This window comes from Mytilinidion resinicola (assembly GCF_010093595.1).
Source record: "Mytilinidion resinicola strain CBS 304.34 unplaced genomic scaffold BDZ99scaffold_16, whole genome shotgun sequence".
Classification (NCBI taxonomy): Eukaryota; Fungi; Ascomycota; class Dothideomycetes; order Mytilinidiales; family Mytilinidiaceae; genus Mytilinidion; species Mytilinidion resinicola.
The window spans coordinates 962515-989219 of record NW_022985452.1 but is presented as its reverse complement, the minus strand read 5'-3'; the positions used below and the strand labels follow the sequence as shown (position 1 = coordinate 989219).

General features: G+C 52.1%; 15 protein-coding genes across 15 annotated transcripts; 9 read left to right on the top strand and 6 right to left on the bottom strand.

The window, feature by feature from the left end:
• Window positions 1–74: 74 nt before the first annotated feature.
• On the top strand, window positions 75–1400 carry BDZ99DRAFT_449281 (mitochondrial carrier; the record flags this gene model as incomplete). The annotated part of the gene is made up of 5 exons (XM_033718108.1): window positions 75–246; window positions 314–388; window positions 441–570; window positions 638–1255; window positions 1308–1400. Exons 1-5 carry the CDS (start codon window positions 230–232, stop codon window positions 1398–1400), a joined length of 933 nt encoding a protein of 310 aa, XP_033573468.1. The 5' UTR covers window positions 75–229.
• Window positions 1401–3841: 2441 nt separating this feature from the next.
• BDZ99DRAFT_96168 (uncharacterized protein) lies at window positions 3842–4582 on the bottom strand. The gene has a single exon (XM_033729075.1). It carries the CDS (start codon window positions 4402–4404, stop codon window positions 3988–3990), a length of 417 nt encoding a protein of 138 aa, XP_033573467.1. The 5' UTR covers window positions 4405–4582; the 3' UTR covers window positions 3842–3987.
• Window positions 4583–4760: 178 nt separating this feature from the next.
• Window positions 4761–6050, top strand: BDZ99DRAFT_523943 (uncharacterized protein; the record flags this gene model as incomplete). The annotated part of the gene is made up of 1 exon (XM_033725849.1): window positions 4761–6050. The coding sequence occupies one exon, from the start codon at window positions 4761–4763 to the stop codon at window positions 6048–6050; it is 1290 nt and encodes a 429-aa protein (XP_033573466.1).
• Window positions 6051–6360: 310 nt separating this feature from the next.
• Window positions 6361–7812, bottom strand: BDZ99DRAFT_466070 (uncharacterized protein). Its single transcript, XM_033720687.1, has 3 exons — window positions 7098–7812; window positions 6931–7030; window positions 6361–6875 (listed from the first exon to the last, which is right to left on the bottom strand). The coding sequence occupies exons 1-3, from the start codon at window positions 7487–7489 to the stop codon at window positions 6828–6830; spliced, it is 540 nt and encodes a 179-aa protein (XP_033573465.1). The 5' UTR covers window positions 7490–7812; the 3' UTR covers window positions 6361–6827.
• A 222-nt stretch (window positions 7813–8034) lies between these two features.
• BDZ99DRAFT_394533 (uncharacterized protein) lies at window positions 8035–9462 on the top strand (the record flags this gene model as incomplete). Its single annotated transcript, XM_033715900.1, has 3 exons — window positions 8035–8103; window positions 8185–8456; window positions 8514–9462. The coding sequence occupies 3 exons, from the start codon at window positions 8035–8037 to the stop codon at window positions 9460–9462; spliced, it is 1290 nt and encodes a 429-aa protein (XP_033573464.1).
• A 318-nt stretch (window positions 9463–9780) lies between these two features.
• BDZ99DRAFT_490275 (alpha/beta-hydrolase) lies at window positions 9781–10778 on the top strand (the record flags this gene model as incomplete). Its single annotated transcript, XM_033723042.1, has 3 exons — window positions 9781–10203; window positions 10234–10572; window positions 10602–10778. The coding sequence occupies 3 exons, from the start codon at window positions 9781–9783 to the stop codon at window positions 10776–10778; spliced, it is 939 nt and encodes a 312-aa protein (XP_033573463.1).
• Window positions 10779–12293: 1515 nt separating this feature from the next.
• BDZ99DRAFT_422952 (uncharacterized protein) lies at window positions 12294–13653 on the top strand. Its single transcript, XM_033717008.1, has 3 exons — window positions 12294–12593; window positions 12647–12991; window positions 13063–13653. The coding sequence occupies exons 1-3, from the start codon at window positions 12416–12418 to the stop codon at window positions 13428–13430; spliced, it is 891 nt and encodes a 296-aa protein (XP_033573462.1). The 5' UTR covers window positions 12294–12415; the 3' UTR covers window positions 13431–13653.
• An 857-nt stretch (window positions 13654–14510) lies between these two features.
• BDZ99DRAFT_466068 (ribonuclease-domain-containing protein) lies at window positions 14511–15456 on the bottom strand. The gene is made up of 2 exons (XM_033720686.1): window positions 14728–15456; window positions 14511–14636 (listed from the first exon to the last, which is right to left on the bottom strand). The coding sequence occupies exons 1-2, from the start codon at window positions 15023–15025 to the stop codon at window positions 14524–14526; spliced, it is 411 nt and encodes a 136-aa protein (XP_033573461.1). The 5' UTR covers window positions 15026–15456; the 3' UTR covers window positions 14511–14523.
• Window positions 15457–15629: 173 nt separating this feature from the next.
• BDZ99DRAFT_501317 (Ebp2-domain-containing protein) lies at window positions 15630–17405 on the bottom strand. The gene is made up of 3 exons (XM_033723800.1): window positions 16992–17405; window positions 16313–16934; window positions 15630–16253 (listed from the first exon to the last, which is right to left on the bottom strand). The coding sequence occupies exons 1-3, from the start codon at window positions 17349–17351 to the stop codon at window positions 15943–15945; spliced, it is 1293 nt and encodes a 430-aa protein (XP_033573460.1). The 5' UTR covers window positions 17352–17405; the 3' UTR covers window positions 15630–15942.
• A 379-nt stretch (window positions 17406–17784) lies between these two features.
• On the top strand, window positions 17785–18040 carry BDZ99DRAFT_394408 (uncharacterized protein; the record flags this gene model as incomplete). The annotated part of the gene is made up of 2 exons (XM_033715891.1): window positions 17785–17872; window positions 17955–18040. Coding segments are annotated over 2 exons (174 nt in total), but the record flags the coding sequence as incomplete, so codon positions are not given.
• A 131-nt stretch (window positions 18041–18171) lies between these two features.
• BDZ99DRAFT_449263 (disulfide isomerase) lies at window positions 18172–19708 on the bottom strand. Its single transcript, XM_033718107.1, has 2 exons — window positions 19088–19708; window positions 18172–19022 (listed from the first exon to the last, which is right to left on the bottom strand). The coding sequence occupies exons 1-2, from the start codon at window positions 19611–19613 to the stop codon at window positions 18454–18456; spliced, it is 1095 nt and encodes a 364-aa protein (XP_033573458.1). The 5' UTR covers window positions 19614–19708; the 3' UTR covers window positions 18172–18453.
• Window positions 19709–20225: 517 nt separating this feature from the next.
• Window positions 20226–20703, bottom strand: BDZ99DRAFT_96105 (uncharacterized protein). The gene has a single exon (XM_033729074.1). The coding sequence runs from the start codon at window positions 20617–20619 to the stop codon at window positions 20287–20289; it is 333 nt and encodes a 110-aa protein (XP_033573457.1). The 5' UTR covers window positions 20620–20703; the 3' UTR covers window positions 20226–20286.
• A 1187-nt stretch (window positions 20704–21890) lies between these two features.
• Window positions 21891–22485, top strand: BDZ99DRAFT_96097 (uncharacterized protein). Its single transcript, XM_033729073.1, has 2 exons — window positions 21891–21953; window positions 22003–22485. The coding sequence occupies exon 2, from the start codon at window positions 22048–22050 to the stop codon at window positions 22387–22389; it is 342 nt and encodes a 113-aa protein (XP_033573456.1). The 5' UTR covers window positions 21891–21953; window positions 22003–22047; the 3' UTR covers window positions 22390–22485.
• An 891-nt stretch (window positions 22486–23376) lies between these two features.
• Window positions 23377–24036, top strand: BDZ99DRAFT_337798 (uncharacterized protein; the record flags this gene model as incomplete). Its single annotated transcript, XM_033714323.1, has 1 exon — window positions 23377–24036. A coding segment is annotated over one exon (660 nt), but the record flags the coding sequence as incomplete, so codon positions are not given.
• A 504-nt stretch (window positions 24037–24540) lies between these two features.
• Window positions 24541–26633, top strand: BDZ99DRAFT_573997 (uncharacterized protein; the record flags this gene model as incomplete). Its single annotated transcript, XM_033728339.1, has 2 exons — window positions 24541–24974; window positions 25025–26633. The coding sequence occupies 2 exons, from the start codon at window positions 24541–24543 to the stop codon at window positions 26466–26468; spliced, it is 1878 nt and encodes a 625-aa protein (XP_033573454.1). The 3' UTR covers window positions 26469–26633.
• Between the last annotated feature and the right edge of the window lie 72 nt (window positions 26634–26705).

Below are 26705 nucleotides of genomic sequence, written 5' to 3'. Positions count from 1 at the left end.
GTGCTACGTAGCTTCAGCACGGAGGATTATTAAAACTAAACTCCGGTCTCGGCAGCGTTTTGTCTTTCACCACCATCTCAGTCAGCACCGTCAGCTCTGACACCCCCAATTCACGCTCCTTTTTGCCTTTTAGACACGTCGCCGACAAGCTTGCTACAACACTTGCTTTTGTGAGAAAAGGACCCCAAACCGCAACCTGTGAGGCCTGGAAACGGCCAAAAAGGACGCCATGTCGACAACCCTGGGGTATGCGCCGCGTGCTGGAGAGCTCTGGGAGCATCGAGGAGGCACTGGGCTGACTGAGGGAACACAGGGCATTCATCGCGGGAGGTATCGCAGCATGCGGAGCTGTCACCGTCACTCACGGCTTCGAAACGGTCAAGATTCGGTACATATATGCCTGGCCGGCTTCACATTTACACTGGCTAAATCTCTGGCAGACTACAGCTCCAGGGAGAGCTTCAATCGAAAAAGGACGCGCCGCGCATGTACAGAGGTGTCTTTCACGGAGTCGGGGTCATCTATAAAAATGAAGGCCCAAGGGGACTGCTACGAGGGCTAAGTTGCGCCGTAAGTCTGGTTCATTCGGGGATCAAAAGGACACCAAGCGCAGCAACAGCTAACACGCTAGCTGCAGTATATCTACCAAATGACCCTCAATGGGTGTCGGTTAGGTTTCTATGAGCCCATTCGGACTCACCTCACAAATATTGTGTACAAGGATTCAACCGTGCAATCCCTCGGCATCAACATCTTCTCCGGCGCATCATCTGGCATCCTCGGCGCCGCCGCTGGTTCCCCCTTCTTCCTGGTGAAGACGCGACTACAATCATTTTCTCCATTCCTACCCGTGGGCACACAGCACCACTACAAGAACGCATGGGACGGACTACGGCAGATCTACACGAGCGAAGGGATGAAAGGGCTGTACCGTGGTGTAGGACCCGCTATGATACGAACAGGTTTCGGCAGTTCGGTGCAGCTTCCAACATACTTCTTCGCGAAGCGGCGGCTGGTGAGACATCTAGGGATGGAGGAGGGTGTACCGCTGCATCTTGCCAGCAGCGCGGCCAGCGGTTTCGTGGTGTGCTGCGTCATGCACCCCCCGGATACGGTCATGTCGCGGATGTACAACCAGACAGGGAATCTCTACAACAGCGCCTTTGACTGTTTAGTTCGGACAGTCAAGACAGAGGGGATATTAGCGGTCTACAAGGGCTACTTTGCGCATCTTGCGCGGATATTACCACATACAGTGAGCAGTACACCGATGGAATGAATCGGAGGAAATTGCTGACAAGAGATAGATCCTCACCCTCAGCCTGGCGGAGCAGACGAACAAATACATGCGGAAATTCGAGAACCGGTACGTTTTTAAGGACGTCAAGAGCATAATATGAACTCGGAAGAGTTTCAAGAGGGCACCGATTCGATCTGTATATTATCTTCCTATGTTGATGGTAAGCTAGGAGTGGCCGATGTAGGTATTTGGAAAAAGGTAGAATTCTGGCATGTTCCGACGTCACCTATAGATTCCGATATCAGCTTTAGAACAATGCCTCGTCATTGAAATCCGCACACTCGTTTACCGCTGCGTGAGGAGCTTCATAGTGTTTTCAGTATTCCAAATAAGAGAGGAGTTGGGTATTTTGGACAACTAGTAGTCTCGTGAGGCAACCTTAGACAGCACCAACAGGGTGTACGCAGATTGGAAGCGTATCTGCTGCCCCCGTTTTCTATTAGTACGTTGGAGCCCCACAGACAGTGGGAGGAACGTGTACGGATATCTATGGCAAGGCACTGAACCACCAAATTATCACTAAGAACCTACAAGACCTACAGCTCAAAAACGATTGACGTCCTAGCCGACCGTGAGAAAAGTCACAACAGGCATCGGGAGATAGTCAACGAAGAGAAGAGAAGAGAAGAATCAATTACGTGGTTGCTTGTGCTGCGCCGCTGTCCCTGGACTGCTGAACGACACGTGCAAATAGCAATGTAACGGCACAACCTCGCCTTCGACTCACAATCACACCATCCAGCACTCTCGTCCACATCCATCCACCACTAATTCGGACACCAGCAGCCCTCCTTCCCTTTCCATCTCCCGCTCCACGTACATCTTACGTCCTCGCCGCCCGCAGCAGGGGCGTTGGGCGTCGAAACGAACCGCAGACATCACACTTACCGCGTGAAGAGGATTTTACTATCCGTCCGTGATCTCCAGACTTACTAGGGATTGGTTTGAATCGCGAAGCACAGTCCAACTCTGCCATCTCGGCAATCAAATAGCAGACGCACCACGTGAACTTATGTACTATCCCTTCGCCACATCTAGGGGCTCGAAACGAATCGCACGCACATACTACATACTACAGTACTCCAAAGTATGCATGTCACAGCTTCATGAGCGTTCGCCATCTCAGGGGTTTGCTGGGCAGGAAGACACACGCACTCCTGCAGCTCTGCGTCCTGCGTCATCTGTCGTCAAAAGCCTCCCAATAGCACGCACATTCAGACCCCCCAGAGGCGAACACACGGCGTTTTCGGTGGTCAAGGCTAAAGGAATCGTTTGAGGCAGGCCGTGCGAAGCCTGGAGAACATGCCCTATGCGAAAAAGCAAGCAAAACAAAGCACGGTGGCATTCGTCAGCAGCATCGGAGGGGGTGGTTCATTTGTGACACCGATCGCCGACCTCACCAAGACGCGTTGAGGTTTCGAGTTACAAATGCCAACGACACTGTCTGGGCGAGTGTTGAGGCTCGAGCGGTGAGGTGGCGGCACATGCGGGAATTCTATCAGAGTTGAGCTGGTGACAGCGATGCAACGACAGCGGATTATTCGGATGCCTGGACAGCTGCATCTTGCAGTATGTACCATGGTACATGACTTAGCCGTATTACTGTGGTATGCTGCGTCACAGTACCTCGAGGCGCGGCAAGCGGAGGATGCTTCACCACTCACAGCGGTTTTTCCAGCGCTCAGCACCACTCACTCACCACGCCTCAAGCCCAACACCATGTCGCACAGCAGCAGTGCATGATTCCAAGCAGTTCCCCTTGCACCACGGCATCCAGGCCCGGACGCGGCCCCACCTTGCGTGCCTGCTTTCCCCGCTGTCTTGCCCCAGACTTCGTCTCGTCGTACCCGTGCTTGTTGCGTGCAGCATCCCAGCTGGCGACGCGCCGTCGACCTGCCGCTTTTTCTATTCTCTCATCTCGCCAGCGCAGCGCCAGCAACAGCACAGCACAGCGCGTGGTCTCGGTGCTGTCATGTGCTGGAAATTGTGAAGAATATGCCGCAGGAGCAAGGCAAGCGGAAGAAAAGGATCCAGTCCATCCAATGGGCCCACGCTACGGTCCCGCGAATGTGACACTCGACCCCATCTGTGCCTCGTCCGTAATTCTTCTTCGAAAGAAAAATTTTCATTGCCGTCTGCGCATTCCTACTCGTCGAAACACCGACAGCAACCTGCGCGGAGGATGTGTGAGCTGCGACCGTCACCGTCGGACCAACATGTCCCTCCCCTCTCCTCCCACTCTTGAGCACCGCGCAGAAGGTCTCCGGTCAGCCAGAACGCTCGTGTGTCAGCCAGCGCAAAAAAAACTTTTCGCTCTCGCAGGGCTGGGCTGCCAACACGACCAAACAGGGGCCGCTCATGTCACTCTCTGCAACCGGCCGGCCGCGCCCTGCTGATCGGCCCTCCCTCGGGCTCCTGGGCGCGCCCAAATTCTCTGCTGTTTCCCAGCTGCGGGTTTGATCAGCCCGCAGCCCGCGACGTGCTGAATCGCAACAAGGGAAAGGCGCGCTGCTTTTGGCAACGCCTGCTCCACTCCGCTACTGCAGATCGTTGCGCATTGCGCATGGAGCGAGGCTGAACGGTGAGGGCAAAAAGCATCCACGCATCCACAACTTGCCAACCTCTCTGCGAGGGAGTCCCAGCCCGTACTCGCCATGGCCTGCTCGAAGCGGCAGCCCGCTGGCCGCTCACCTGTCAATTCTCCGCACTCGTCGCGGATGTGGCCAAGTGCGGCCGCCTGTCAGTTGAGTTTTTGCGCTCTGGTTGCTCGCCGACCACCGCGGCACACCGCGGGCTGGCGAAAGATTTGGTAATGGGGGCGCGCAGGGCGTTCTCGGAGGCGTCCTTTTGCACGACTTTTGCTGCGCGAGGCGTGAGGGGGGCGGCCAGTGAAGGAGACGCGCTGGACGCCATCCCCTGCGCGGGCTTGTCAGATGAGCACGTCGCCCCCAGAGCCTGCACGGCGACGCCCAGGTTCTCCGCAGTTTCCGAGGCAGCGGGTCAGGCCAAGTGAGGGCAAAAACGGTGGTGAACAGCAATATTAGCTGCAGCCCATCCTTCCCAAGCCCCAAGCCTCCACCCCCGGGCGGTATCCACTTCCCCATCCTTCGTTCAGCCTCCACTTCTTCTCTTCCGCTTCTTCAACAGTCCCTCTTCACGCTTTCGCGGTCCATAGCAAGCGGTGATGCTGCCGGTGGGCGAGTCCAGCGCCTGCTTTCATGCACACACAGCACCGACGTGACATGCGCCACGGCCGCGCAACCACCGACGACATCGCTTGATAGCTCCGAACTCGGGGGCAGGCACACGACATCTTGGCCGCCTGCGATTCAGAACTGCGCCATCCTCGACTCCCAGAACATCCCATATCGAAATATCAGGCCTCCGACGAAGCACCGGCGATGCTCACACCACCCGAACCGACACTCCCGCCCACACACCCCGACAAACGGCGCAGAAAATGGGCAGAGCCTTCGACCGGCTGGCGGCGCCTCTGATGGCCTCCACCCAACGCTTCCCGTCCCTGACATCCATAGGCATGAGCGCCGTCTTCACCTTCGTCCCCTCGCCGCTCCCCACCACGCCGCTGTCGTTCCCAGCGCCCCCGACTCGCGCGCCCCACCTCACCACCACCCCGCAAAAACGCACCCGCGCCCTCACAGACGTCGACGGCGAGTACTCCTGCGTCGAGAAGAAGAAGCGGAGGTTGCGCCTCTTCCTCATAACGTCGCGGCTCTCGCGCCCATTTTCCGCGCCCGCAACCAACATCGTCGACCGCGGATCCTCGAAAATAGCCGTCTGGGCGAAGCAGAAAGCGCTGGGACGGAACCTTTTGCGGAAAGCGGCCATCTTGAACCGCATACGGCGAAACGCTATCCGGACACACACAGAAGGACGCGGAATATCATGCGTCCTAGACCAGGAGAAAGAGCAGAAACAACTCGAGCTGGCGCGGTTGGCGTTCTTGTATGGAAGCCACGATACCCACACACGGCCGGTGTTCCAGCGGCCGCCGGATTTCCCGCCGGCACAGGCGGTGCGGAGCGGGAACTACTGGGCGCTGAGTGGGAGCCCGAACGTTGCTGGGAGGCCTCTGTCGTCAGCGTCAGCGTCGACATCGCCAGATCCAAATACCAGGGATATCGCGACCACGGCCGGACACGAGATAGAAAGCGTGCTTAGAGAAGATGACGCGACCGACGACGACACGAGGTATAGCTCCCCGAACGAAATGTACACGCACCAGCACCAGCTCCCCGTGCCGCAGCTGCCGCGGCACGACTACCTCCCGCTCCCGCCCTCGCCGCTCGGGCTGTCGAACTACGACGCTTTCGACCTCGAGGACGAGATCCACGACCCGTATTCGGCGTTTGACGATGACGACGACGACGACGACGGGTCGGTGTCTATCTTCAACCAGCGCCCACAGTCGCCCGCTTACAGGCCGCACGCAGACGAGACGATGCACGACACCTCGCCGTTTAATTTCGGCAGCCCCAATACCGCGGTCTCGTACGTCACGGACTCGACGCTGAGTAGCGTGCATACCCCTCCGCCGTTGCAGCAGCAGCCGCGGATGGTGTACTCGGATTTCAGTCTGCTGGATCCGGATGAGGCGGTCGTAGGGGACTATGATGGGTTGGACGGCGTTGATGGCGTGAGGGCTGTGTGGCCGCATGTTAGTAGCGGGGAAGTGGTGAAGCCGACACATCTACCAACTGCGAGGCCGCCGGAGAGTAATTGGCGGTAGAAAGGGCGAAGCATAGAAAGAAATGGAAAGCGACGACACGACGTGTTTTGAAAGAGGAGAGAGAGTGACGACGCGGCCACATATCGTGGTCTTCCTTTAGGCTTGGAACTGAAATGTGATGAGCAGTCTGCATTGCATAGCAGCGTATGGACAGGACACTTCCGGGACAAACCATTCCGACATGGCGTTTTAAAGGGAAAGGGGTGGGGGATAATATGGGCATATCTGGGTGCATTTTCTTCTCTGGGTTTAGGGGTTTGTAAGGTGCATTTGTGAGCCGGAATGCGAAAACTGGGTGGCATGTTGTAGGTGGGTGCATAATGCTGCGTAAAGCGGCCTGGCTGGGAGATGAGATGGAAACTTTGTGTGTATATTTGAGAAATGAATGAGATGTGTGTATTTGAAGTAGTTTTTGTTGCGGCTTTTGGTGGTTTAAGCCGCTTTGTACGGGTCTAGTGAGGTCAGAGGTTTGAGGTTTTGTGCGTTCTTTGGACGAAAGAGGCAAGGCTTGGCGCGTATCAAGTGTCGGGCTTTGGAGGGATAAACGGCATCGGAGACGCTCCTGGAGCCCTTGAGACCCGGGACGGCGGGCACGCCAAAATCGGTGGAATGCTACCAGGCAGTCGGTATTGATATTCCAGATGTCGTGAACGAGGCGGCGTTCTCGTCGCAGTCGTGATAACGCCAGGGGTGCCTGAAGTGAATGAAGACGCCTATCCCATTGTATTATACTTTCGTTGCAAGCTTCTCGGAGGTAGAGGATACGGCATATTTTCATTAATTTGAGAGTTTCTGTGCCCGATCGGCGGCGATGTCGCACATAGCCTATATTACAGTCTTGTTACGATCGACACTTTAGAGATATCCTGGGGTCTAGTACCTGTATAGCATCTTGCCGCTCCGCAGCGATATCGTTCCTCGCGATGCGAGACTTCATGTTCTCCATGATGGCAGGACGGGGACGGCCAGCGACAAAGACGCTACGATGGCAACGTTAGCAAATAGCCAAGCGATCCTTCACTCTCGTCTCATCCATGTCAGACATACACGTATCTCAGTCCCGGAAACGTCTCCTCATACGCATTATTCAACCTCTTCAGCTCCTCTGCCTCCTCCTGGCCACCTTTGTTCAGCTGTGCCTGCTCCGCCCGGCTCTGTTCTGAGTCCACTTTCTTCTCGCCGAGCCGTGGGTGTGCGCAGAGGATCTCTGACAGTGTTTCGGTGTCTTTCGAGGCGGTTGAGGAGGCGAGAGCGGTCAGTAGGGCGTTGATGGCGGCGATGAGGGTAGGGTAAGATGGAAAGGTGGTGCTTTTCAGGATCGGGAGTGAGAGATCATGGAGAGGCGGCGAGGGCTCGAAGAGGAGGTCGAGGATTGCGGTTATTTCTGCAGGAGGAAGTGACGGGAGGGTGGAAATGGCTGGGAGGGCTTGTGTGGTCATCTTGAATAGCGTCGAATATGTAAGTAGTAAGCGAGAAGGGGTTTGATGGATTGAGAAGTGTGTGTATAGAGGGCCTAAGGCAGTGAGGATAGCGGAATAAGGTTGGATTGAGGTAGAAGCAAATATATCTATGTATGATAAGAGACGACCCTCCGCGGCAGGTGAGTTATTCACGAAGTTTTGACCCTCTGCGGCGGGCACCGGCCGATGTTGAGCTGTGGCTCTGCCGAATGCCGCTGATGGAACAAAACCTCACTGATGAAAGAGAAAGTCTATGCCAGGAATCGAGAGCTGGTGGTTTCGCAACACAATTAATTGCGACGGTTGCGGTTGTGAGACGTGGTGCAGGTCCCGAGGTCTGATAAGGACCACTTTTTTGGACCCCTGCCGTCTTGGCAGAGCGCGTCCAGAATGATTGGCGTCATTCGAGGTTCAAAGGTTAGGTGCCTAGACATTCACCTCTTTCATCAGCATTCACGCTTCGATCACTGAGCCTTCATGATTCAACTGTTGTATGATCTGTATGCCCGTTTGAATCGTGAGTAATGACTACCAAACGACCGTACAAAAAGAGCACTTCGGGCTGTAGAACGTGCAAAAGGAGACGCGTTAAGGTGAGAACTCCCTCACAAGTCCAAAAATCCCATGTTAGTTTACGTGAGCTTCAGTTACTGACTTAGGACTCTATGGTGCAGTGCAACGAGATCCGTCCACAATGTGGGCAGTGCTCCAAGCATGGCGTTGTGTGTGACTTCGCAGATACCCCAACATCTTCTTCTACCTCTTCTTCTACCTCTTCTTCTACCTCTTCTGCTACGTCTCCTTCTTCTACTCACACTCAATCCTCACTGCTCGGGCCACTGTCTCAGCCCACAGCTATCCACCCCCTTTATGATGACACTATGTCTTCTCGGATGATGGAGCTTCGCCTCATGCACCATAGCACCGCTGTGGCGTGGTCAATGTCGTAAGCAACGGCTTACTATTCAATTAAAAGCTCATTTCAAACTAATATTGAATATAGGGGCTTGGGACAGGCCGCCAGGTGGAAAATTTGGTCTGAATACGTCCCCATGCTCGCATTCGAAGGTGGCCCGTCGAACCCTCTCCTTGATCTAATTCTCGCCAACTCGGCACTCCATCTGCAAATACTTAACCCAACGGATCCATCTTTCAAATTAGTGTCATCTCAAAAGTTTGCACAGGGTCTTGGGAAGATGAAAGCCCTGCTCCCGCAAGTTAATGAGGAGAACTCTCCAGCAGCTTTTGCTGCTAGCGCGCTGATCTCACTACATGTGTTGGTCTTTCGGCAAGAAAAGCTACCTGGGAGTCAGTTCCGACCGGCAAGTAATTTCTTCCGGGCTGTGCACGGCACTAGAAGTATCACGGTACATTCTCGAAGCTGGATTCAAAATTCGAGGTTCAAGGCACTCCTTCTCGACGAACCCAATCTTCTCGACGACCCTGTGACGTTTGCTGGCTGGGTCATGGCCGAAGACTCTCCTTTCGCAGAACTCCTGTACGGACTAGATGATGAGCCATTAGGGTGTAAGAAGGTCGCTACTTACAAAATCACGGTCAGATATCTCAGTTGGGCTTTTACTTCTTATCTTTCAGGCGAAGACCCGCACATTTTCCGAAGAAAGGTCCTAGGATTTCCCGTCGTTGCCCCGTCTTATTTTGTAGACCTCCTAGAAGCTCACGATCCACGAACATTGGCTATTACCGGACACTTCTTTGGCCTCAGCACGCTTTTGAACGACATCTGGTGGTTTCAGGGCGTCGCTGACAGAGAGATTCCTGGCATGTTCAGTCTCATGCCTCCGGAATGGACATGGGCCATGTCGTGGCCACTTCAACAGATCAACAAGACTCCGAAAACGATACAGCATCAAGCAAGCGGCCACTATGTCAGTTTAGAACCACTAGTCGTCCCAAACAAACCAAAAACGTTGATTGTGGGCTGCTTTTGACTCCGGCAAAACAGGCTTTCATGCCGTGCTGTATAGCCTATCTGTACGAGATCAAAAAGCATTAGTACCCGAAAAAGCAGGGTCCTAGTAACAAAGCTGGAGCCAACGAGTCAAGCTCGCGTTTGGCACCTGATTGAGTTCGCGTTGAGCTCGGGCCATTTCGCTTGTGTTCGCATTGGAGTGGCACGAGTGAGTATGTGCTACTACCTTTGTATGGCTTACACCGCTATATAATCCATAGCCTTCCGCTTTCTTCAGCTCTCAATTCCGATCAACTCGCTTCGCCAAGTCACCAACTCATCCTCACAAATGAGCAAGATGTCTTCTCATCCACTTCGCCTACCTTACGATCCAGAGTTGCAAGCGGTACTGAATGGAATGAGTTTTACGCCAACTATCACACTAGACGACATCCCCCGAGTCCGGAAAGTCACGTGCCCTACAGCTAGCCAGGCTCTCGCCGGACAAGCTGTCGAACACGAAGAACACGTCATCGCTAGCCCTGAGGGCAACCTGGTGGTATCCATCTTCAGTCCATCCACCGCGTCAAAGGCAGACGTGGAAGTGCCGCATACAGACAAGGTTTTACGTCCAGGTATGTACTACATACATGGATGTGGAATGTTTACTGGATCACGGTTCCTCGGTGTACAAATGGTCCTTGATTGGATTGTAAAACTAGGCGTCAACTGTGTGGCGATTGAATATCGCCTGCCACCGGAACATCCATATCCAGCTCCTGTTGACGACTGCTATGGTGGCTTGTTATAGATGTCGACACATGCGACTGAGCTTGGGATTGATCCAGATAACATAAGCATTGCGAGTACATCTGCAGGGGGTGGTTTGGCGGCCGGAACTGCTCTGCTAGCCCGCGACCGAGGTGGGCCAGCATTGCGAGCTCAGATTCTCGAATGTCCGATGCTAGATGACCGCAACAACACATTCTCAGCGAAGCAATTTGCTACGGGAGGCACATGGAGTCAAGGAAGCAATGCAACGGGTTGGTCTTGTTTACTAGGTGGAAAGGGCAATGAAGATGATGTGAGCATATGCGCCGCTCCATCTCGAGCAACTGATCTATCCCGACTACCTCCTACCTTCATCTCTGTGGGCTCTGCAGAGATCTTCCGAGAGAGGCTTTCGCGTATGCTTCAACCCTCTGGAAAAGTGGTGTTCAGGCCGAAGTGCATGTCTGGGCTGGGGGATTCCATGGCTTTATGGAGTTGGCGCCAACTACAGCCGTCTCTATCGCTTCTCGCGAGGCTAGGACAGCATGGGTGCAGCGTACGCTTTGCTCGAACATTAACACATAACAGTCCCAAAAATATCACAAGACAGACTCTCGAAGGGCAATATCGTATCTAAGCAGTTCCTCATCAAACTAGAACTACTGTTAGTCTCTCCCAATTTCTGCCATTCAGACCTCCAAGCCCTATCTTTGCCGTATTGGTGCTCTCGGTACACTTCGGCACGGTGTTCTTCCACGGGCCGCCACCTTGGCATTGCACCTCAGCGTTAGAGAGAGTAAACTCCGAGGAGGTTGCATACTATTCGTCAACGAATCTATAGTGAAATTAATGACTGGACCCTACACGCTTGAGCTGGGATTTAGAATAGCCCATGTGGCACTTGCTGTATCGGTGATCAAAAATGCACCTCACTTGCCTCTGCGGCTTTCCTCCATCCACTAGCACTTGGAACACTATTAACCTGTGTGCGGCAGCCATGTCCTTCAATTTAAGAAGTCGGCCTGGCCCGACCCGAGATCTGCCACCAACTGAAAAGGTGGAGGTTGGTGCAGAAATCTCACGCTTCTAATTCCCAACTTGGGGCCATTCCTAGTACACAATGCTCGTCGCCCCTGATTTCAATATTCAATTCCCGGCCACTCCTTCTTGCTCCCCAACATCCCAAAATACTGCCACGCGTCTTTCTGGCCCCAGCACCATGCGAAGCCCTTGCGCTGAGGGCAGCGTCGCTGATCCCCTTCATGGCACCCTCACACACGCCCTTCAAAAAGACAACTTAGACTGCGGGGCTGTATGTTGGATCCGCTGCTCGGCGACAAGATCTATCCGTGCAGACCTGCTCAGCTGCTGGGATTCGCCCACGATCGCCGGTCTGCTTTCCTTGGTTGTTGCCCGTTTGGTATTACGCTTAAGGCAGATTTCCTTGCAATCATGCTTGAAGGGATGCAGTTCTTGCAACACGGACCCCATGCAACATGGTGTGAGCCAACCATCACTACGGAATATAGCCGCCGAGGAGACCGTGGCGGATCAACCTTATAGTCCCTGCCCTGTCCTTCTCTTGCAATCCTTTGCGCAATCTCGTTCACCATATGAGGATATGAATAGAACTGTCCGCTGAAGGATGAATGTAAGTTGCTATCATCATTGTGTCTACCGCGCCATGATTATAGCTGCTAACGCGTCTCTAGAAAGGTCAAGAGGGCTTAGAGGTCTATCATCCTGAGGCAGGCCTCGAGGTTGTGCCGGGGCAAGACCAGAAATGGGCACATCATTATCAGGATCCAACTCATGGTGGACAAAGCTATCAAGAGCATCAAGACCAACCTTTGCCCCAGACTGTCCTCCATGAACCACCACTATATTCTGAAAATGAGAAAGAAGTAACACGTGGGCCTAAGAGCAAGTCCCCATTGCGGTCGAAATGGAAACTTTGGCTCGCCATTGCGGTGACTCTCCTGGTTGTCATCGCAGCTGTACTCGGAGGAGTGCTTGGGACAACCCTACATCACAAGAAGAAGAATTACTCTAGCAAAGCTTCTAGCACCGCAAGTGCGACTGCATCTCTTGCTGCTCCAACTTCAACGGCATCACCAACAAGCGGACCGCCTGGAATACGAGCAAAATCACCGCTCTCGGTTACGGGATGGCTTTCTGGCAACGATTACTCCATCCGCGTCGTCTTCCAGAGCGATGATGATATGGTCCAGTACTTAGCATATGATTCCGAGAGCCAGGCTTGGAAGCAAACATCGAACATAACTAAAGCGAAGGCGGGATCGTCATTAGCTCTAACATCGTTCGAAACAACATGGTATGGAACTCTAACACCTCAAACGCAGTTCAACCAAGTGGAGCTATTTTTCCTCGACTCTGAAAGTGAGTCACTAGTCGTCTTAGAACAGAGACTATTCTCAAGCTAATCGTTATAGATCACCTTAACGAATGGAGCTGGAACCCAACCGCCAGCACTTTAGGAACTAGCGGCAGCTTAACGCCTTACACGATCCCAACAGGATCTGACTCCCATCTCACATCATATTGGCCTTTCATTGTTTACCAAGACGCTGGGTTAAACCTCCACGAGGTCGTGTACGACTGTAGATTTCCTGGCTGCTGGTTTAACCGAACAATGAACGAAACTGCGTACGACGGCGCCGACATCGTAATCGTCCCCGCGCAGCAGAATCTGAGGGAAATGAATATCATCTACCAGGAGGGCGACCAGAAGCTAATGAGCATGGGCCGCAACTCCACCACGGGGGATCTCAGCACGGGTAAGCACCTTCACTCCGCATCAGCACCCGCAACCATTTGCAAGCGAACTATCTAAGCTGATATCTCCCAGCCGCCGCCTTCAGCATCGACCTTCCCGCCACCGCCTCTTTCGCCGCCCTGACCGTCGTGCGCCCTTCCTCTGATAACACCGTGCTAAACACTTACATCCTGTACCAAGACAGCACCGGCACGATCCAGGTAGTCTGGAATGACGATGCGTCGAGCTGGAAAGGACCGGCGACGTTCCCGGCCTTCAACGACGCAGACAACGGCACCAGTATTGCGTGCTTGACGCAATCCGCCTTTTTCACGGATACGCCGCTACAGTCGAATAGTCCATTAAGCAGGTGCTACTTCCAGGTTAAGGGAGCATTGACAGAGGTGAGGTTAAATGGGTCGGATTGGGAAATCGTAGGAGCGGTCGATGTTGTGCCGTAATCTCTGGAATTCTTGCGTATCAACAGGGACGGTTCGCGGTCTTGTAATATGGCAACATTTGGGGAAAGGACAGATGAGGTCTGGAATATAGGATCACTTGCTAGTGCAGTTACAGGCGAGGTCAAGCTGTTTTGGACTTCCCTGCTAAGGAGACTTTTCTTTTGATGTACTCATTGGAAAATTTTGCTACGTAAAAGATTTCAAATGATATATCGGTTTACTTACAGGCCCTTGCAATCCGCGAGCTGATCGCTTCACTCCGTCTAATTCTCCGTGGAAAACGATATCCCTTTTCCTAAACAATTAAGCTAGCACGCATTTGCGAGACACCCCTCTAACAAGCTGGATATTATTTGATATCGCAAGCAATTGGCAACGGAGTTTCCGCCTCTCCTCATACACGGATCTTCATCTCTCTTGCTAAGCACTTCGGTTGGTCCTCGCTTTCTCTCCCCTCACTCTACCCTCATCGCAGCGCACCTTTCATTTATTTGAGGTAGATGGATAGAGCTTTGTAGTTTCAGCGATTATTGCAGGTACGTACCCCCTCAACCTCCCAGCCCTAACCGGCCTCTTGCTTCTTCTTCTTCAATTCCATGGGATAGATGCAGGCAGCTCCTAGCTCCTAGCGTCAAGGTATATTTTCATATCTACAGGCGCTTTAATTGGAAAGCTTTTGAATAGAAAGGTTGACACCCGTAAATCACTTAAAGCACCCAGAAGGTGGCTAGAAAGCCCTGCCTCTACATTCCACACATACCAATCCATTTGCTACAACCTTAAGCTACGCCTGGAGTCCACACTCTAGAATTTCATATCATTTCAAGCTGCGTTTACTATAGTTTGCCACTACTAGGGTTGCTCTTATAAGTCTCACTGAAACGTCGCCCTGGGCCGTCTGAATCCGGGTCTAGCTTTTGGCATAGCGTAGGGAGTTTCCAAAAGGCTGCAACAGCACCAAGAAGGCAGAGAACTGAACCGTTGGGAAGGCTTGAATATGTATATACAGCGTCACCCACCTTTCGCACCAAGCAGTCTCGCCCAACGGACAATGTCTTCGTTGAAATCACCAGCCCAAATCCCCTTCACTCCCCTAACTCGTCCCCGTGCACCCAACAAAATCATTATCGCTCGCCCCCGTATGCGTAATCTCGCCCGCAAGATCACCATCAGTGTTGAACACAATCCTATCCGCGCCGGGAGAACCTTCAAAAACGTCAGCCCACGCTCTCAAACCCGTTCGCCCATCCCACGGTATCCACAAAGCCCACCAACAACGTAACTGAGAAGCACTCACCGCCCGAGTAAACCCCACTCTCCAAAATCGGGAACTCATAATACGGCCCACTCACACCCCCGAAATCAAAACCCTCGTAGTCATTGTACTTCTCCGGGTACTTCGAGCTGCCCGCCTTGTCGCCGGACTCGTAGTAGTTATACCCCGCGCTCAGCGCTTCGTTGATTTGGCTGCTTGTGTAGCAGTTGCTCCCGCACGTAGTAGCACAAGCGCGGGGGATCAGCGGGAGAGGTTTTGCAGGGAGGGCGAGGGAAAGGTGGATCAAGAAGAAAGGGAGAAGGAGGTCGAGGGGACGCATTTTGGAGTTTGGACGAAAGATTGCGCTGGGGATCGTGCTGGAGGATCGAAGGACCGGATTGGTGAGCTGTGTATGGATTGTGAGTGCTGAAGGGGGAACGTCCGCTGGTGATCATGGGGATTTTATATCCAGAAGTCGTCGGTGGACTCCGCGGTGAGGATACTGGATGGGAAGTTGGGATATGCTTTCCCAGCATTCCAATCCACGATATCGGCATTTGTGCCCCGCATTCTGAGCCATCTGCTAACTTTCTAGCCTCTGGTTGGTCCGAGACGTTGCGTCTGGTGCGGAGATAGATATATCGTGAGATGGAATGGGAAGGTCGCGGTTGATAGGCTGGCGTTGCATGGGGTACCTGTAGGAACAATGGCCGAAACGGAAGGTAAGATCGAGATACCCGGAGAGCTGACCTATCCTGCATACGCGTGCTGTGTTCTAGTGGTCGGCGATGGTTGGTTTGGTGTTGATGAAAGGGCTCGGGAGAAGTGCCGGGAGCTAACGGCTTTGAGAAGGTGAGTAGATCGGACCCTGGATTGAATCGTCGGGCGACAGGACACTTTGGATTTATTAAACTTTTATGCGAGACCTTAAAAAGTCCCTAATTGGAGTAAGTAAGAATGATTCGATGTCGCTACCACGAAAAGGGCATGTTGCTCGATATACGATCCTATCCACGCTAGTAAGTGTCTTAAGAGACCAATGCTCTAGCAGCTAGGCTCCAGTTTGTCCACTTCTTGTACATTATTTGACTGTAACATTTCATTCAGTATAACGTGGTATCCTTTAGCTAGCATCGAGGCCTGAAGACTCATCTCTGAGATACGTAGACGTATCAGACCGCCATGCTTTTTCCGTGAACCAAGCGGCCTCCAGCACTCCATGAACTCCATTAAATGCAACAACATGCCAAGTCCGACTCAATTCCGCTTGGCTCTCCTGTTCTTGCCTAGCCTCTTACTTGCGCCAGTCTTGCTGATTTTGTCTTTGTCCTCACGCATGCGCTTGTTGGAGAATCCACTCATGTCAGCGCTCGATTTTGCGTCGTTGCTCTTGGCGAATCGTTTCTTGCCACCGAAACCATGTTTCTCGTCCTTCTTTTGTCGTTTAGGGTTTGGTCTGCCGTCTTTCGAATCTTTGCGTTCCGACCTTGACGGCTTGGCAGCATCGTCGAGGGTAACATCGAACAGATCTTCTTCGTTCGTCTTGGTAAGATCTTGGCCTTGACGCTCTGTATGGATGTCAGTATATAGTGTTGACTAGAGAAAGTGAAATAACGAAGACACGTACTTCGCTTCAACAAACTGATTTTGTCCAAAGTCTCCCTCTTCGCTTTATCTCTCTCCTGTAATTTCGCAATCTGCACCTGCTTGCCGAACTTCTTGAGGTCGCGCTGTCTCCTCGCGTCCGCGGAAGCCTTCTTACTTGCAGCCGAGTCTATCAGCTTCTGCTTGATCTTGCCCATATGCTCGTCACTCTTCACCATCTCCGCGAAATAGTCCACAGGCCGAGAGAACGCTGCTCCTTCTTTCTTAAGCAGCTTCCGAGCTTCTGTCACCGCGGATAGCGACTGCTTGTAGAATGCCAATTCTCGGTTGAGGTCGTCTTCAACGTCGGTAATTTCGACAGGTTCGGATGTAGTGACAGATTGATGTTCGGAGAACTCCATCTTCGAGAGAGGGAGTTGTATGCGGTGGAGAGCGGCGGTGAGGGCAGTTGTGTTGTTTATCGTAAGACGTTGGTGGGGTATGATGTCGCCTCTATCTTCAGAAGCTAGTGACTCGATATCGGAAAGGGCTATGTCGTCTTCTTCGTCTTCTTCAGCCTCGTCTCCCTCTTCGGGGTCCTCTTCGTCCGCTTCTGACTCGCTTTCGGAGGTATCGTCGATGTCGTCCAGACGTGAAGTGTCAAACTACAAATCGCATAGTCAGTATTCGTAATGCTATGCAAGTACAGCTTGACTTCGTACCACTCCTCGCACCGGCATATCATCCTCGTCATCACTCCCCTCTTCCTCGTCCTCTTCAGTCTCCCAGTGCTCTTCATCGTCTGTAGGCTTTGCGGCGCCATTCGTCTTGCTTTTCTTTAAGCTGCTCTTCTTCAAGCTACTCTTCTTCACCGCCTTTCCGTTGAGCTCCGATTGAATATCCGCTTCGCCATTTGTGCCTAACAAGACTCCACCGTCATCCTCATCCTCACCGTCACCCTTCGGTCCCTCCCGTGCAAGCTTTCGTTTCCGAGCCTCTTTCTCTTGCTTTCTTTGCTTCTCAAGCTTGAGATCGCGGCCCTTGTAGCGGTCCAATGCACCGAGTAGCTTGCTCTTAGCCATTATGCCAGTTTTTCTGGGGTTCAGTATGCGAAATGTCGAGGTCGAGTATTTTCGATATTGGTGGAGTAGTTTGCGCAAAGCTCGAGATTTTTGTCGACGCTAAGCTCACCGCCTGGCAAGACGGCGCCTAGCGCAGAATTTATGTGGACCTTCCCGGCCACTTGCATGATATGCTACCAACAACAACAAGGGATACCAAACAATCTGCAAGTTGTTGGAGCTGTTTCTTGTGCACGGTAAAAAAGGTCCAGAATACCGCTTCGAGGATGTCAAAACGCCCAGAAATTGGGACGTTGGACGGCGCGGTAGGTCTTCATTCACTCTTCATGTCGGATCTACAAGCTGGATAGCTATCCCTCTATTCTCTTCGAGTTTCATAAGACTTTTATAAGACTCTCATACTGACAGTAAATAGCCCGCTGGTGAAACACCTTCTGGGGAGCTTACCGCCGTTGTGGACGAGCTACTCGGACAACTATCAAACAAGTTTTCTACCATCTCAAGCGAACTGCTTTCTAAGAGTAAGAGGACCTTCTGCTTCTTTCTAACCGCCCTCAACTTCCGGTTTTCTATCCATCCGTTCGGAAATCTGACTTCCTCTAGTGGACGATATGTCCCGAAGGCTTGACAACCTTGAAGCAACGATACAAGCCGGGGAAACGCCAAAGGGAGACGGATCTAGCAAATAGAGTTTCTTTCCTCACTTTGCGATTATGTTAGGTTCTGAGCAGGGAAAACTATTCAGGCTTTCAAACGGTAGCGATGTCACGTCAAGCACAGGAGTGTTATGGAGCTTTCAACGGCTGGTATTGGGTTCTTGGAGTTCCTTGGAGTTCGTAATTTGGGTACTATCAGGTTGGCAAAGCGCTGGTTATGAAGTCACATCACATGCCACTCTAGTACATAGTTTGTGTAAATCACGCAGCCCTAAAGCAATATTATATCAAGCCAGACTTAGGCAACCTCTCCAGAACGCCCTCCAGATATCTTTTGTAGAGTTACAAAGGCCTTCGGTACAACAGTCTAAGCAGTCACCCCGCCATGCAGCAGTCCGTTGTCTCCCTGTAATAATATCCAACCGTAACGTCATATTTGCAATCCTCTACAACTCGCTCTTCTCCTGCTTGCCCAAGAACCGCCTGAGAATGTTGCTGCGGCTGGTCAAGTCATCAACCTTCTCCGGAGCAAGGCTGCCCTTCTTGAGCAGACCTTCTAGGCGCTTAAGCTCCTTCTCGACGTATCCCTTGTTGGCGTCGACCTTCTGGAATACCTTGACGTAGTATTCGGCATACTTATCCTGCAATCCCTGTGCCGCCTTCTTGATCTCCTCGAGACCATCGCCATAGGCGCCATAGAACTTCTCGGCAATGGTGTCGAGTGCCTCAATGGTGCCACCAGTGGCATCCAGGCCGCCACCCACGGCGCGGTGCGTACCAGCCTTCTCGTTGATGTAGGCAACGAAGTCCTTCTCGTTGCGGCCTCCCTCGTATGGAACGGCCTCGGTGGAGCCCTTGGGGAAGAACTTGATTGTGGGGTAGGATGAGACGCCCTGATCTCCAGCGGTCTTCTTGGCGTTCGGTGCTTCGGCGTCAACTTTGGCGATTAAGACTGTAGGCTCGGCGACGAAGTCAGTGGCGAGGGATTCCCAGGTTGGAGCAAGAGTCTTGCAGTCTGCAAAAGGCTTTGTTAGATTTTGAAAGGACTCATGACATTGAGATCCAAGGACAAAAACTTACGTCCACACCATGGCGCCGTGAATGCTACGAGAACATCTTGATCCTTGCCAATCTTCTCCTCGAAGCTCTTATCATCCAGCATAACCACAGAGCTGGCAACCTTGCCCTTGCCCTTGACCTTAGGCTTCAGGCCGGTCTTGTCCGTGATCCATTTGCTCAAGCTCTCCAAGTCCCGGCCTCCACTGTATTCCGAAGGAGTATCACTCTTGCCATCAAACCACTTAAGGGTGGGGAAGCCCTGGACTTTGAATTGCTTCCCAAGCGATTTGTGCTCGTCCGCATCAACCTTGCCAATGACTACCTTATCTGATGCGTATGCAAAAGCCGAGGCTAGTTCTTCGTACACCGGAGCAAGGTTCTTACAGTGGCCGCACCAGGGAGCAAAGAACTCGACCAACGCGGGCTTGCCTGACTTTAGGACCACACTGTCGAAGTTGCTTGGGATAAGGTCGATGACGGAGGAGGATGCGGCGACGGTGGAGGATGTAAGGAGCGCAAACGCCGGGAGGAGGAGATTGAGAAGCATAACGGGTAGTATTCGGCGTTCTCGTATATACTGGGGGTTGGTGGTGTATTTGAACAGCTTTATATGAAGTGTGGGGGTTGTTCTTTGAGCCTCGTTCGCCGCTTTGAAGTGGCTCGATTAATCAGCCCGATGTGGAAACGTTGCAGCTTCTCCGGCGCCTATAAAGTTTCACCTTTCTTCTGGCTCAGCCTCTAGATTATCAATCTGGATTCAGGGGTGTCAAGACACGTATACTAATCGTGCGGAGCTTACATGTATCTGCTTTTCGATCTGAAATCAACTATGGGTGCATCGATGCTTGCGGCGGTCAATGCGAGGTTAAATCCATTCATCACAGACTCAACCCCTTGCAAAGCGGGGAGTATCAGAGCATTGCTTCATCAAATGATACCGAGGATTCACCAAAATCTATAGAATCAGACTTCACAATTCACTACGAATTATGTAGAATAGTCCACACCTATTTCGGACTGGAACCCGTTCAACACTTCAGAGAGGATTCCGTACTTTACTTTCTTTACATTATTCATGAGTACCCTCATCATCGATAGACTGGGCCAACGTAGCCTTCATGGACTAGAAGTCTATGTGCTAAGCAGGAAGAGCAAGCTCGCCGCAGTTAAGATGTCTGCGAAAATACTCTCATATCTTCTGTTCACTGATTGTCCAATCTCTAAATAACTAGACATCCACTCCTAGAGCATATTAATTGGCCCCTTGGATACGTCATGAATAGTGGGCTTGATAGACTCGACGAAGAAAGAACTGGCCCGCGCCGCCAATCTCCTCTTCGACATGGGTCTCGTTGGTCTGTACCGCCAGCCGTTGGTCTGTACCGCGTGCTCATGATGCGCAAGCATGCAGTTCTTTTCAAGTGATGGGGTATAGCGAAAAGGCGGACTCCATACATGACAAATAGCACGAAGGCTTTCCACAGATGGAGAGGCACCGTATATCGCCCATGCATTGGACTCGGAAGAAATCCAGAGCGAAATGCTAGGAGCATAGAGTGTATGTGCCTCTAAGTTTCATATTGTTAACATTCCGGAAGAAGAAATCATCGAATTGTCGATCTTGACGGGATTGCAGAAGGTACGCGACTGATGACGGAACTCGGTGCACGACCACAAGGGAATGATGGTGAGTGATCAATATGAAGTAGGAAAAGAACTGATCAGGAGGGCGAAGGATGAGACGATTCCGAGAAGTGCGAACACTTCAGAAGCGAGAAAAGAGTGGGAGAGGTTGTGGCCTTTCGATCACTGATTGGGATAAGCATTACCTTTGCCGAATGATAAATTGCTATATCTTTCCGGCTTGGTATACCACCTTCGAAATATCTTAGAGTTTGCATTAGAACACGACGCGTAAGCTTTGCAAGTCTGCCTTGCGAAAAAGGCTGTGTCCTCTGCTCAGGGCTGATTCGTGAGGTTGAGAGACGTGGCGGCGCTTAAGGTAGAGAATTGCAGGACTGCCGTTTCTGCCTAGACACAGCCCTCCCGCATATTCGATTCTTTGCCCCATAGTACTCAGCCATGTTGTTCTTTGTACATATTTACCTTTGAGTCAGATACGCTTTGTCTTTTCTACAAAGTGTTGACATGTTATGTTCGAGCGCGTGGTAAGTACATAAAGCTGAGTGTGTTAAGACCGCGATAGCTCAGTATCTTTCCTCCATTTTCCACCAGATCTCGAATCAAATCTACGAGGCACTTGAAACAATTTGTGACAGTCACCATCTAATCAAAAGAATCCTATCGCAATGTAGAATGCTGGCTAAGACCTCCAATTCGAACGAAGCGCACTAAGGTTAATCCTAGCTATCACCAGTACTTTAAAAGTGCGTTTATCTGCGATCAATCCTTCCAATACCAACACTTCCATTCGCAATGTCTGACGACGAAAGCACCAAACGGGATTTAGAGACTGCAGAGCTCCACTACAAGCAGTACCATGCTCCCTCTCCACCAGCGCATGCTTCGAAGAAGGTCGACTCATTGGAAATCAAATACGTTGGTGGCGGTCTCGGTACTCTTGTTGCCCAAGAGGCTGACGACTACCCTCCTTATCTTGACGACCTCGAGGACGTCAAGTGCGGGTCCGCCCCCCGTACTCTCGGTGCACAGTTTCGTTCCGTTGCCCAACGCCTCCACCAATACCCCACAACCCCAGTAGATGATCAAGAGCCTCAGAGAACCAGCCCGCGGTAGCGCTTCGTTCTTGAGGAATCAGAGCAGGGGCTCACAAACTGGGAGCATCAACTTCGCCAATCCGTGGCACTGCAAAATCCATCGCTGCCCCGTCAGCGTGGACGCTCCCCAATCCGTTCGCCGAGTTATGGTATGTCTGGGGTTAAACCTCTTCCACCTTTCTCATCTAATTCATAGAGCTTCACCAATCTAAAATCTAGACCGCGACTCAAGTAACGAGTCCTATGACTCTGCTCGTGAAAGGCTGTCCTCTTCTTCTACTGGCGACAGCAGCTACTCTAGCGATATTAGCAATATTTTCTACACGCCTGGTCAGTCCCCTAGCCTCGAGCCGTCACACTTCAGCTTCCAGAGTAGAAATCTCACGCATGTTGATGATGGTCTCCTTCCGGAACCTCGAGCCTTACAACACCCGTATCCGTTTGATGCGTATGCTCCCTGTGACCTTATACCCGAGGAGCTGCAGCATTTTTCTTCGGCTTTCTCAGAATATCACCGTCACCATCCCTTTACATACTCTTCGCACTATACACACGCTGCGAATGCAATCAAGAAGGAGTTTTTAAGGCCGTCTATCATTCCAGACCAGCGCACAACACATGATCACTCGGAGAATGATAGACGGGAAACGGACCTTAATCTTGGTAGTCCGAGACCGGAACAGTTGTCTTCGGAGCGTCGGGGAGCTGCTTTTCCCCACGAATCATGTGCTCAAGTTGACAGCAATGATCATTCAATCCGCCCAGCGATCAGGAAAATGGCCTCCATGCCGGATGCCCTGAGAAGCACAAGTTGTCGTAGAAGTACCGTAAGCTCAGAGAATCTAGGAGCGGATGACGTTAGATATCCCAAATATCCTCTGCGTCGTACTCTATCCTTGCAATTACCCCAAACGCTTTCAGTTGACGCAAAGGTGCTGGGGGGTGCAGAACTCTCGATCCCCCAAGCATCTGCCTCGGAAGCAGCCCAGATACCGTTGCCCGACACATCTCTGCGAAAAAGCCGAAAACTACTGGAACCACCTGAAACTTCCGAGCATTCTAATGCTGCATCCACTTGTCCATCACCGTCGTTTGAAGTCGACTGTGGCGATTTGGTAACTCCTTTAGCTGAAAAATCGTCGGGGAATTCTATATATACGACAGATCAATGAGGGTTATCACGCCACCTCCTCGAGGCGGTTTGAAACGGCTAGTGTGGGAATGTGTAAGATGCAATCGAGTGACGTACGTGGAGTATATCTGTTGACTGAGTCAATGTAGAGCTGCGAAGAAAGTCTGTTTGGTGAGTACGAGGACGATAACGCATATGTATTCTCAGAAATTCTCCATCGCTACGGAGATCAACTGCCGGCTTCTATTACTGTTGGCACTGAGTTTGATAGAGAAGTTTCGCTAGGTTCACAATCCCAAGATTCCAGCGAAGATTCCACGCAGTTGACCGAAAACGCGACAAACTCGGAGCCCAGCAGCTCAAACAATTCAGCAGCATCTTCTGTTACATCTCGGAGCGATCAGGATAACGAAAGATCAATTGATCGTCTCCCATTGCGACCCATGTTCTTCGAGCTCTGCGTCAACACGAGTCTTCTCAATATTGTTCTGTGTGAGATCTCGTTAATCAGAATCGACCCTACTAGCGGCCAGCTCAAGCACGAGGTAGATACTGATGGCGAGCTCTTCGCGAAGATCTACGAAAGCTACTACAACATTCGAAAGCAATGGTGGTTTCCAATCATGTTCAGACCGACGAACATCAAATTCGTTCATTTCCACCTCTACGAAGGCCATCGCGTAGGCATATTCGATAACTCGCCGGACTCAATCCCGCCAGAGTGCGAAGTCGTTGCCCAACGATATCATTATCACGAATGCCCTCTGTATCCTCTTCCACCAATGGACTACCGCTCATTCCTGCACTTTTTCGGATCACAAGGAAAGCATACGCACTCGAAATGCAATCTATGGCTGGATCGGCTTCCGAAAAAGGTCGGTAATAGCATAAAGGTGCAGCATGATCCAAACGTGTTACAGCTTGGGTGGGGTGTGCACATCGTTGAGGGTCCGAATTGGCTTGTTATCTCTTGGACTATGTTCGGGCTCTTGCTTGTGAGCTTTCTTGTGTCACTCATCTATGCTCTGGCAGCGAAATCGCAAGAAAGCGGATTCGGCATTGGACAGTGGATTGTTGGCGTGCTGAGTCTCATGGCTGCTGGACTCACCGCGGTTTGTCTACAGCTACGGGAACTTTGATACCGCTTTCATGAGACTTGCGATGGAGAAAATGCCCTCAACTCCTTCCAGGATTTTGCTTTTTGAAGCATTGCTTCTGTTCCTTTTTGATGATCATCATCACAGCGAGACAGCACTCCACTTCGGAATGTCTCGGGCGGCGCCTTTATCAATCAAATGAGCTATTCGATGCCGCAAGACCTCGTTTCCCCGCGATTATCGCCGCTGACGTAACGAAGAACGACACGCGGCGCGAGTCGGTGAGCCTCCAGCTCGGTATCGATCACACGGTGCGAAGATATCCCGGGTGAGAGCGGAAAGTCCTGACGTGGCTTCAATTCACCGCATTGGGCTGACAGCTCTCCTCCGCCCGGCCCCGGGGCTCCGAGGCCACCTACCTATATAGGCACTCCGCCCAACCACACTGACACGACAGAAACAATCCACCTGGCATATTTGATCAAAGCATTCGAATCACTCCTGAACATGGAGCAAGGCAATCGTGGACGCGGCAGCACTAGTGTGCAGCAGCGTTGGATGGCAGCGCATGGGAGGAAGGGCGGAGGGGGTGCCACTGGGTCTGGCAATGTCAATAGGCGTGGGCGTGGGCCTGGTCATGTCAATAGATCTTGCAGTGTGGTCGATGGACAGTGGGCCGGTGCGCCTGAGGATACGGTTTCTGAACCTACCATGAATGAGAAAGAAGTGTATGGTGACGATGACTATGGAGACGACAGACATGACGATAGTAGATATGAGCAGAGCTTGTATGAACAGTATGGAGAACAGTATGGAGAACAATATGGAGATGGATATGAGGGAGATGGATCCGATGAGTCCTCGGCCACGAGCTCTCTTACATATGGCAGCCCAGTCGCCAAACACGTATCTCCTGGTCGACACCGGATCAGCGCCGAAGAGTGAGTCGATATTATCCTGCAACAAGCAATCAGAACTGACATCATTGTAGCCCGAAAGCATCAAATTCGGATCGCTTTAGGAGTCGCGGACATCAATACGCCGAACAAACCTACCAGCACCTACCCGTCTCGGGTGCCAACCCCAGATCCCGGAAACGTCAACGAAGTCATTATGGAGGGATTCAAGATGAGAATGAACCAGATGCTGCGGTCGTTGGCCACATGTTCTCTAGCATGGTGAAAATCATCGAGAAGACGTCCAGCTTTGAGCGCAAGCTCCAGGAGATGGTCAAAGATGCGAGGAGCCTGTCCACTGAAGCTTCCGATGCGTGTGAAGTCCTGATGTCTTCCCACTCGTTTCCATCGCAAGTCAACGCTCAAGAAGTTCGGATCCTCATGGACTTCCGTCATGAAGCTGGGAGGCGGGAGGACGCTGATCGCGAACACACACCAGCTAATCCATCGAAGCGAAGATTCACTCGCCCTGCACCGCGATCTTCTCGTGTGTTGCACTCAAGTACGAGATACTCGCCTTCACACAGATTTCAGGATTCTGTGGTCCCAGAGCAGTCATCATCGGCGTCGTACCGTACTCATGATGGGTCCGATGGCTACACCAGCGGCATTACCGCTACCATCGGCGAACAATCGCAGCGCATCGAAGGCGCACCAGTGGCTCAAAATACGCCAAACGACGAACAATCGCAGTGCATCGAAGAGACACCAGTGGCTCAAACTACGCAGAACGACGAAGTCGACCTCTCCCACATTGCGGAATACAACCAAGATGGAACACCTCCTCCCTTTAAGCGCGCTAGCTCCGACAACCCTCAGCATATGTACTCTCCGTGCACGAACTGCGTTCTTGCAGAGCTTCCCTGCGACGGCACATCCGGCACCGTTTGCAGCGCCTGCGTGAAGGACTGCCCCACCTCGCTCTGCATATATGAGCCTGACGACCGCAAACCCAAGTGGGCGATGTCGACGGTTGAGCTGCTCGCCATCACACCAAACCCTTTCCGCGAGCCTGTCGTCATCGGCGGCAAACGGTATCAGAAGACAGACGCAGAATGGGACGGAATGGCCAAAGCACGGAAGAGGAGGTTTCTCCACTGCCTGGACATCGAAGGTGCTGGCGGTGTGGATGCATCGCCGCCGTGTAGTGAATGTCGAAAGGAGGGGGTCAGATGTCGCGGTCCGGGTCCAGAAACTTCATATGGCAAATACAACAAGTTCACGCTCGCAAAAGGGAACGCGAAGTGTGCGAGGTGTTCCCTTTTCGGTAGAACGGTTTGCTCACTAATTGTGAAGAGCCCGGGGAAGTCCGTAGGACCATGTGGAGGCCCACTGAAACCGGGTGGTCCAGTGCAATCGTCGGCCTTGGATGAAGGGGCTAGCTCCCAGGAGCCGTTTACCTTTCCAGCGTTACCGGATGGAGCCGCGCTGTCTGAACAGTGGGCCCCGGAGTTGAGCTTCCTTGATACCTTTCTGTGAGAGTGATTTTTCAGTGCTTCATCAGTAGATGAGAGATGAGGGAGCTGGGACGAGACGGGACGGCAATGGGGTTGATACAACGGCTGTATGTGGAACTACTCAAGACCTTGCACCAAAGTCCAGAAGGATATCCCATGATGCGAATGGATCTTCATTCGGCTATAGATAGTCAATTGAAAACTTTAGGAAATTTACAAAGTGACCCTGAAAAGATGATAGAGGATACATAGTGAGGCG

What these genes read in the sequence shown, in the direction of transcription:
- BDZ99DRAFT_96168 (XM_033729075.1), bottom strand. Translation starts at nt 4,404, where the DNA reads ATGGGGAAGTGGATACCGCCCGGGGGTGGAGGCTTGGGGCTTGGGAAG.
- BDZ99DRAFT_466070 (XM_033720687.1), bottom strand. Translation starts at nt 7,489, where the DNA reads ATGACCACACAAGCCCTCCCAGCCATTTCCACCCTCCCGTCACTTCCT. An exon ending in TTTCCGGGACTGAGATACGT is followed by an intron (nt 7,031 to 7,097) that starts GTATGTCTGACA and finishes TTGCCATCGTAG; the next exon opens with CGTCTTTGTCGCTGGCCGTC. An exon ending in AGCGGCAAGATGCTATACAG is followed by an intron (nt 6,876 to 6,930) that starts GTACTAGACCCC and finishes ACTGTAATATAG; the next exon opens with GCTATGTGCGACATCGCCGC.
- BDZ99DRAFT_422952 (XM_033717008.1), top strand. Translation starts at nt 12,416, where the DNA reads ATGGTCCAGTACTTAGCATATGATTCCGAGAGCCAGGCTTGGAAGCAA. An exon ending in ATTTTTCCTCGACTCTGAAA is followed by an intron (nt 12,594 to 12,646) that starts GTGAGTCACTAG and finishes TAATCGTTATAG; the next exon opens with ATCACCTTAACGAATGGAGC. An exon ending in CACGGGGGATCTCAGCACGG is followed by an intron (nt 12,992 to 13,062) that starts GTAAGCACCTTC and finishes GATATCTCCCAG; the next exon opens with CCGCCGCCTTCAGCATCGAC.
- BDZ99DRAFT_466068 (XM_033720686.1), bottom strand. Translation starts at nt 15,025, where the DNA reads ATGCGTCCCCTCGACCTCCTTCTCCCTTTCTTCTTGATCCACCTTTCC. An exon ending in GAGTGGGGTTTACTCGGGCG is followed by an intron (nt 14,637 to 14,727) that starts GTGAGTGCTTCT and finishes ACGTTTTTGAAG; the next exon opens with GTTCTCCCGGCGCGGATAGG.
- BDZ99DRAFT_501317 (XM_033723800.1), bottom strand. Translation starts at nt 17,351, where the DNA reads ATGGCTAAGAGCAAGCTACTCGGTGCATTGGACCGCTACAAGGGCCGC. An exon ending in ATATGCCGGTGCGAGGAGTG is followed by an intron (nt 16,935 to 16,991) that starts GTACGAAGTCAA and finishes TGCGATTTGTAG; the next exon opens with TTTGACACTTCACGTCTGGA. An exon ending in AATCAGTTTGTTGAAGCGAA is followed by an intron (nt 16,254 to 16,312) that starts GTACGTGTCTTC and finishes ACATCCATACAG; the next exon opens with AGCGTCAAGGCCAAGATCTT.
- BDZ99DRAFT_449263 (XM_033718107.1), bottom strand. Translation starts at nt 19,613, where the DNA reads ATGCTTCTCAATCTCCTCCTCCCGGCGTTTGCGCTCCTTACATCCTCC. An exon ending in CACGGCGCCATGGTGTGGAC is followed by an intron (nt 19,023 to 19,087) that starts GTAAGTTTTTGT and finishes AGCCTTTTGCAG; the next exon opens with ACTGCAAGACTCTTGCTCCA.
- BDZ99DRAFT_96105 (XM_033729074.1), bottom strand. Translation starts at nt 20,619, where the DNA reads ATGCTCCTAGCATTTCGCTCTGGATTTCTTCCGAGTCCAATGCATGGG.
- BDZ99DRAFT_96097 (XM_033729073.1), top strand. Translation starts at nt 22,048, where the DNA reads ATGACTCTGCTCGTGAAAGGCTGTCCTCTTCTTCTACTGGCGACAGCA.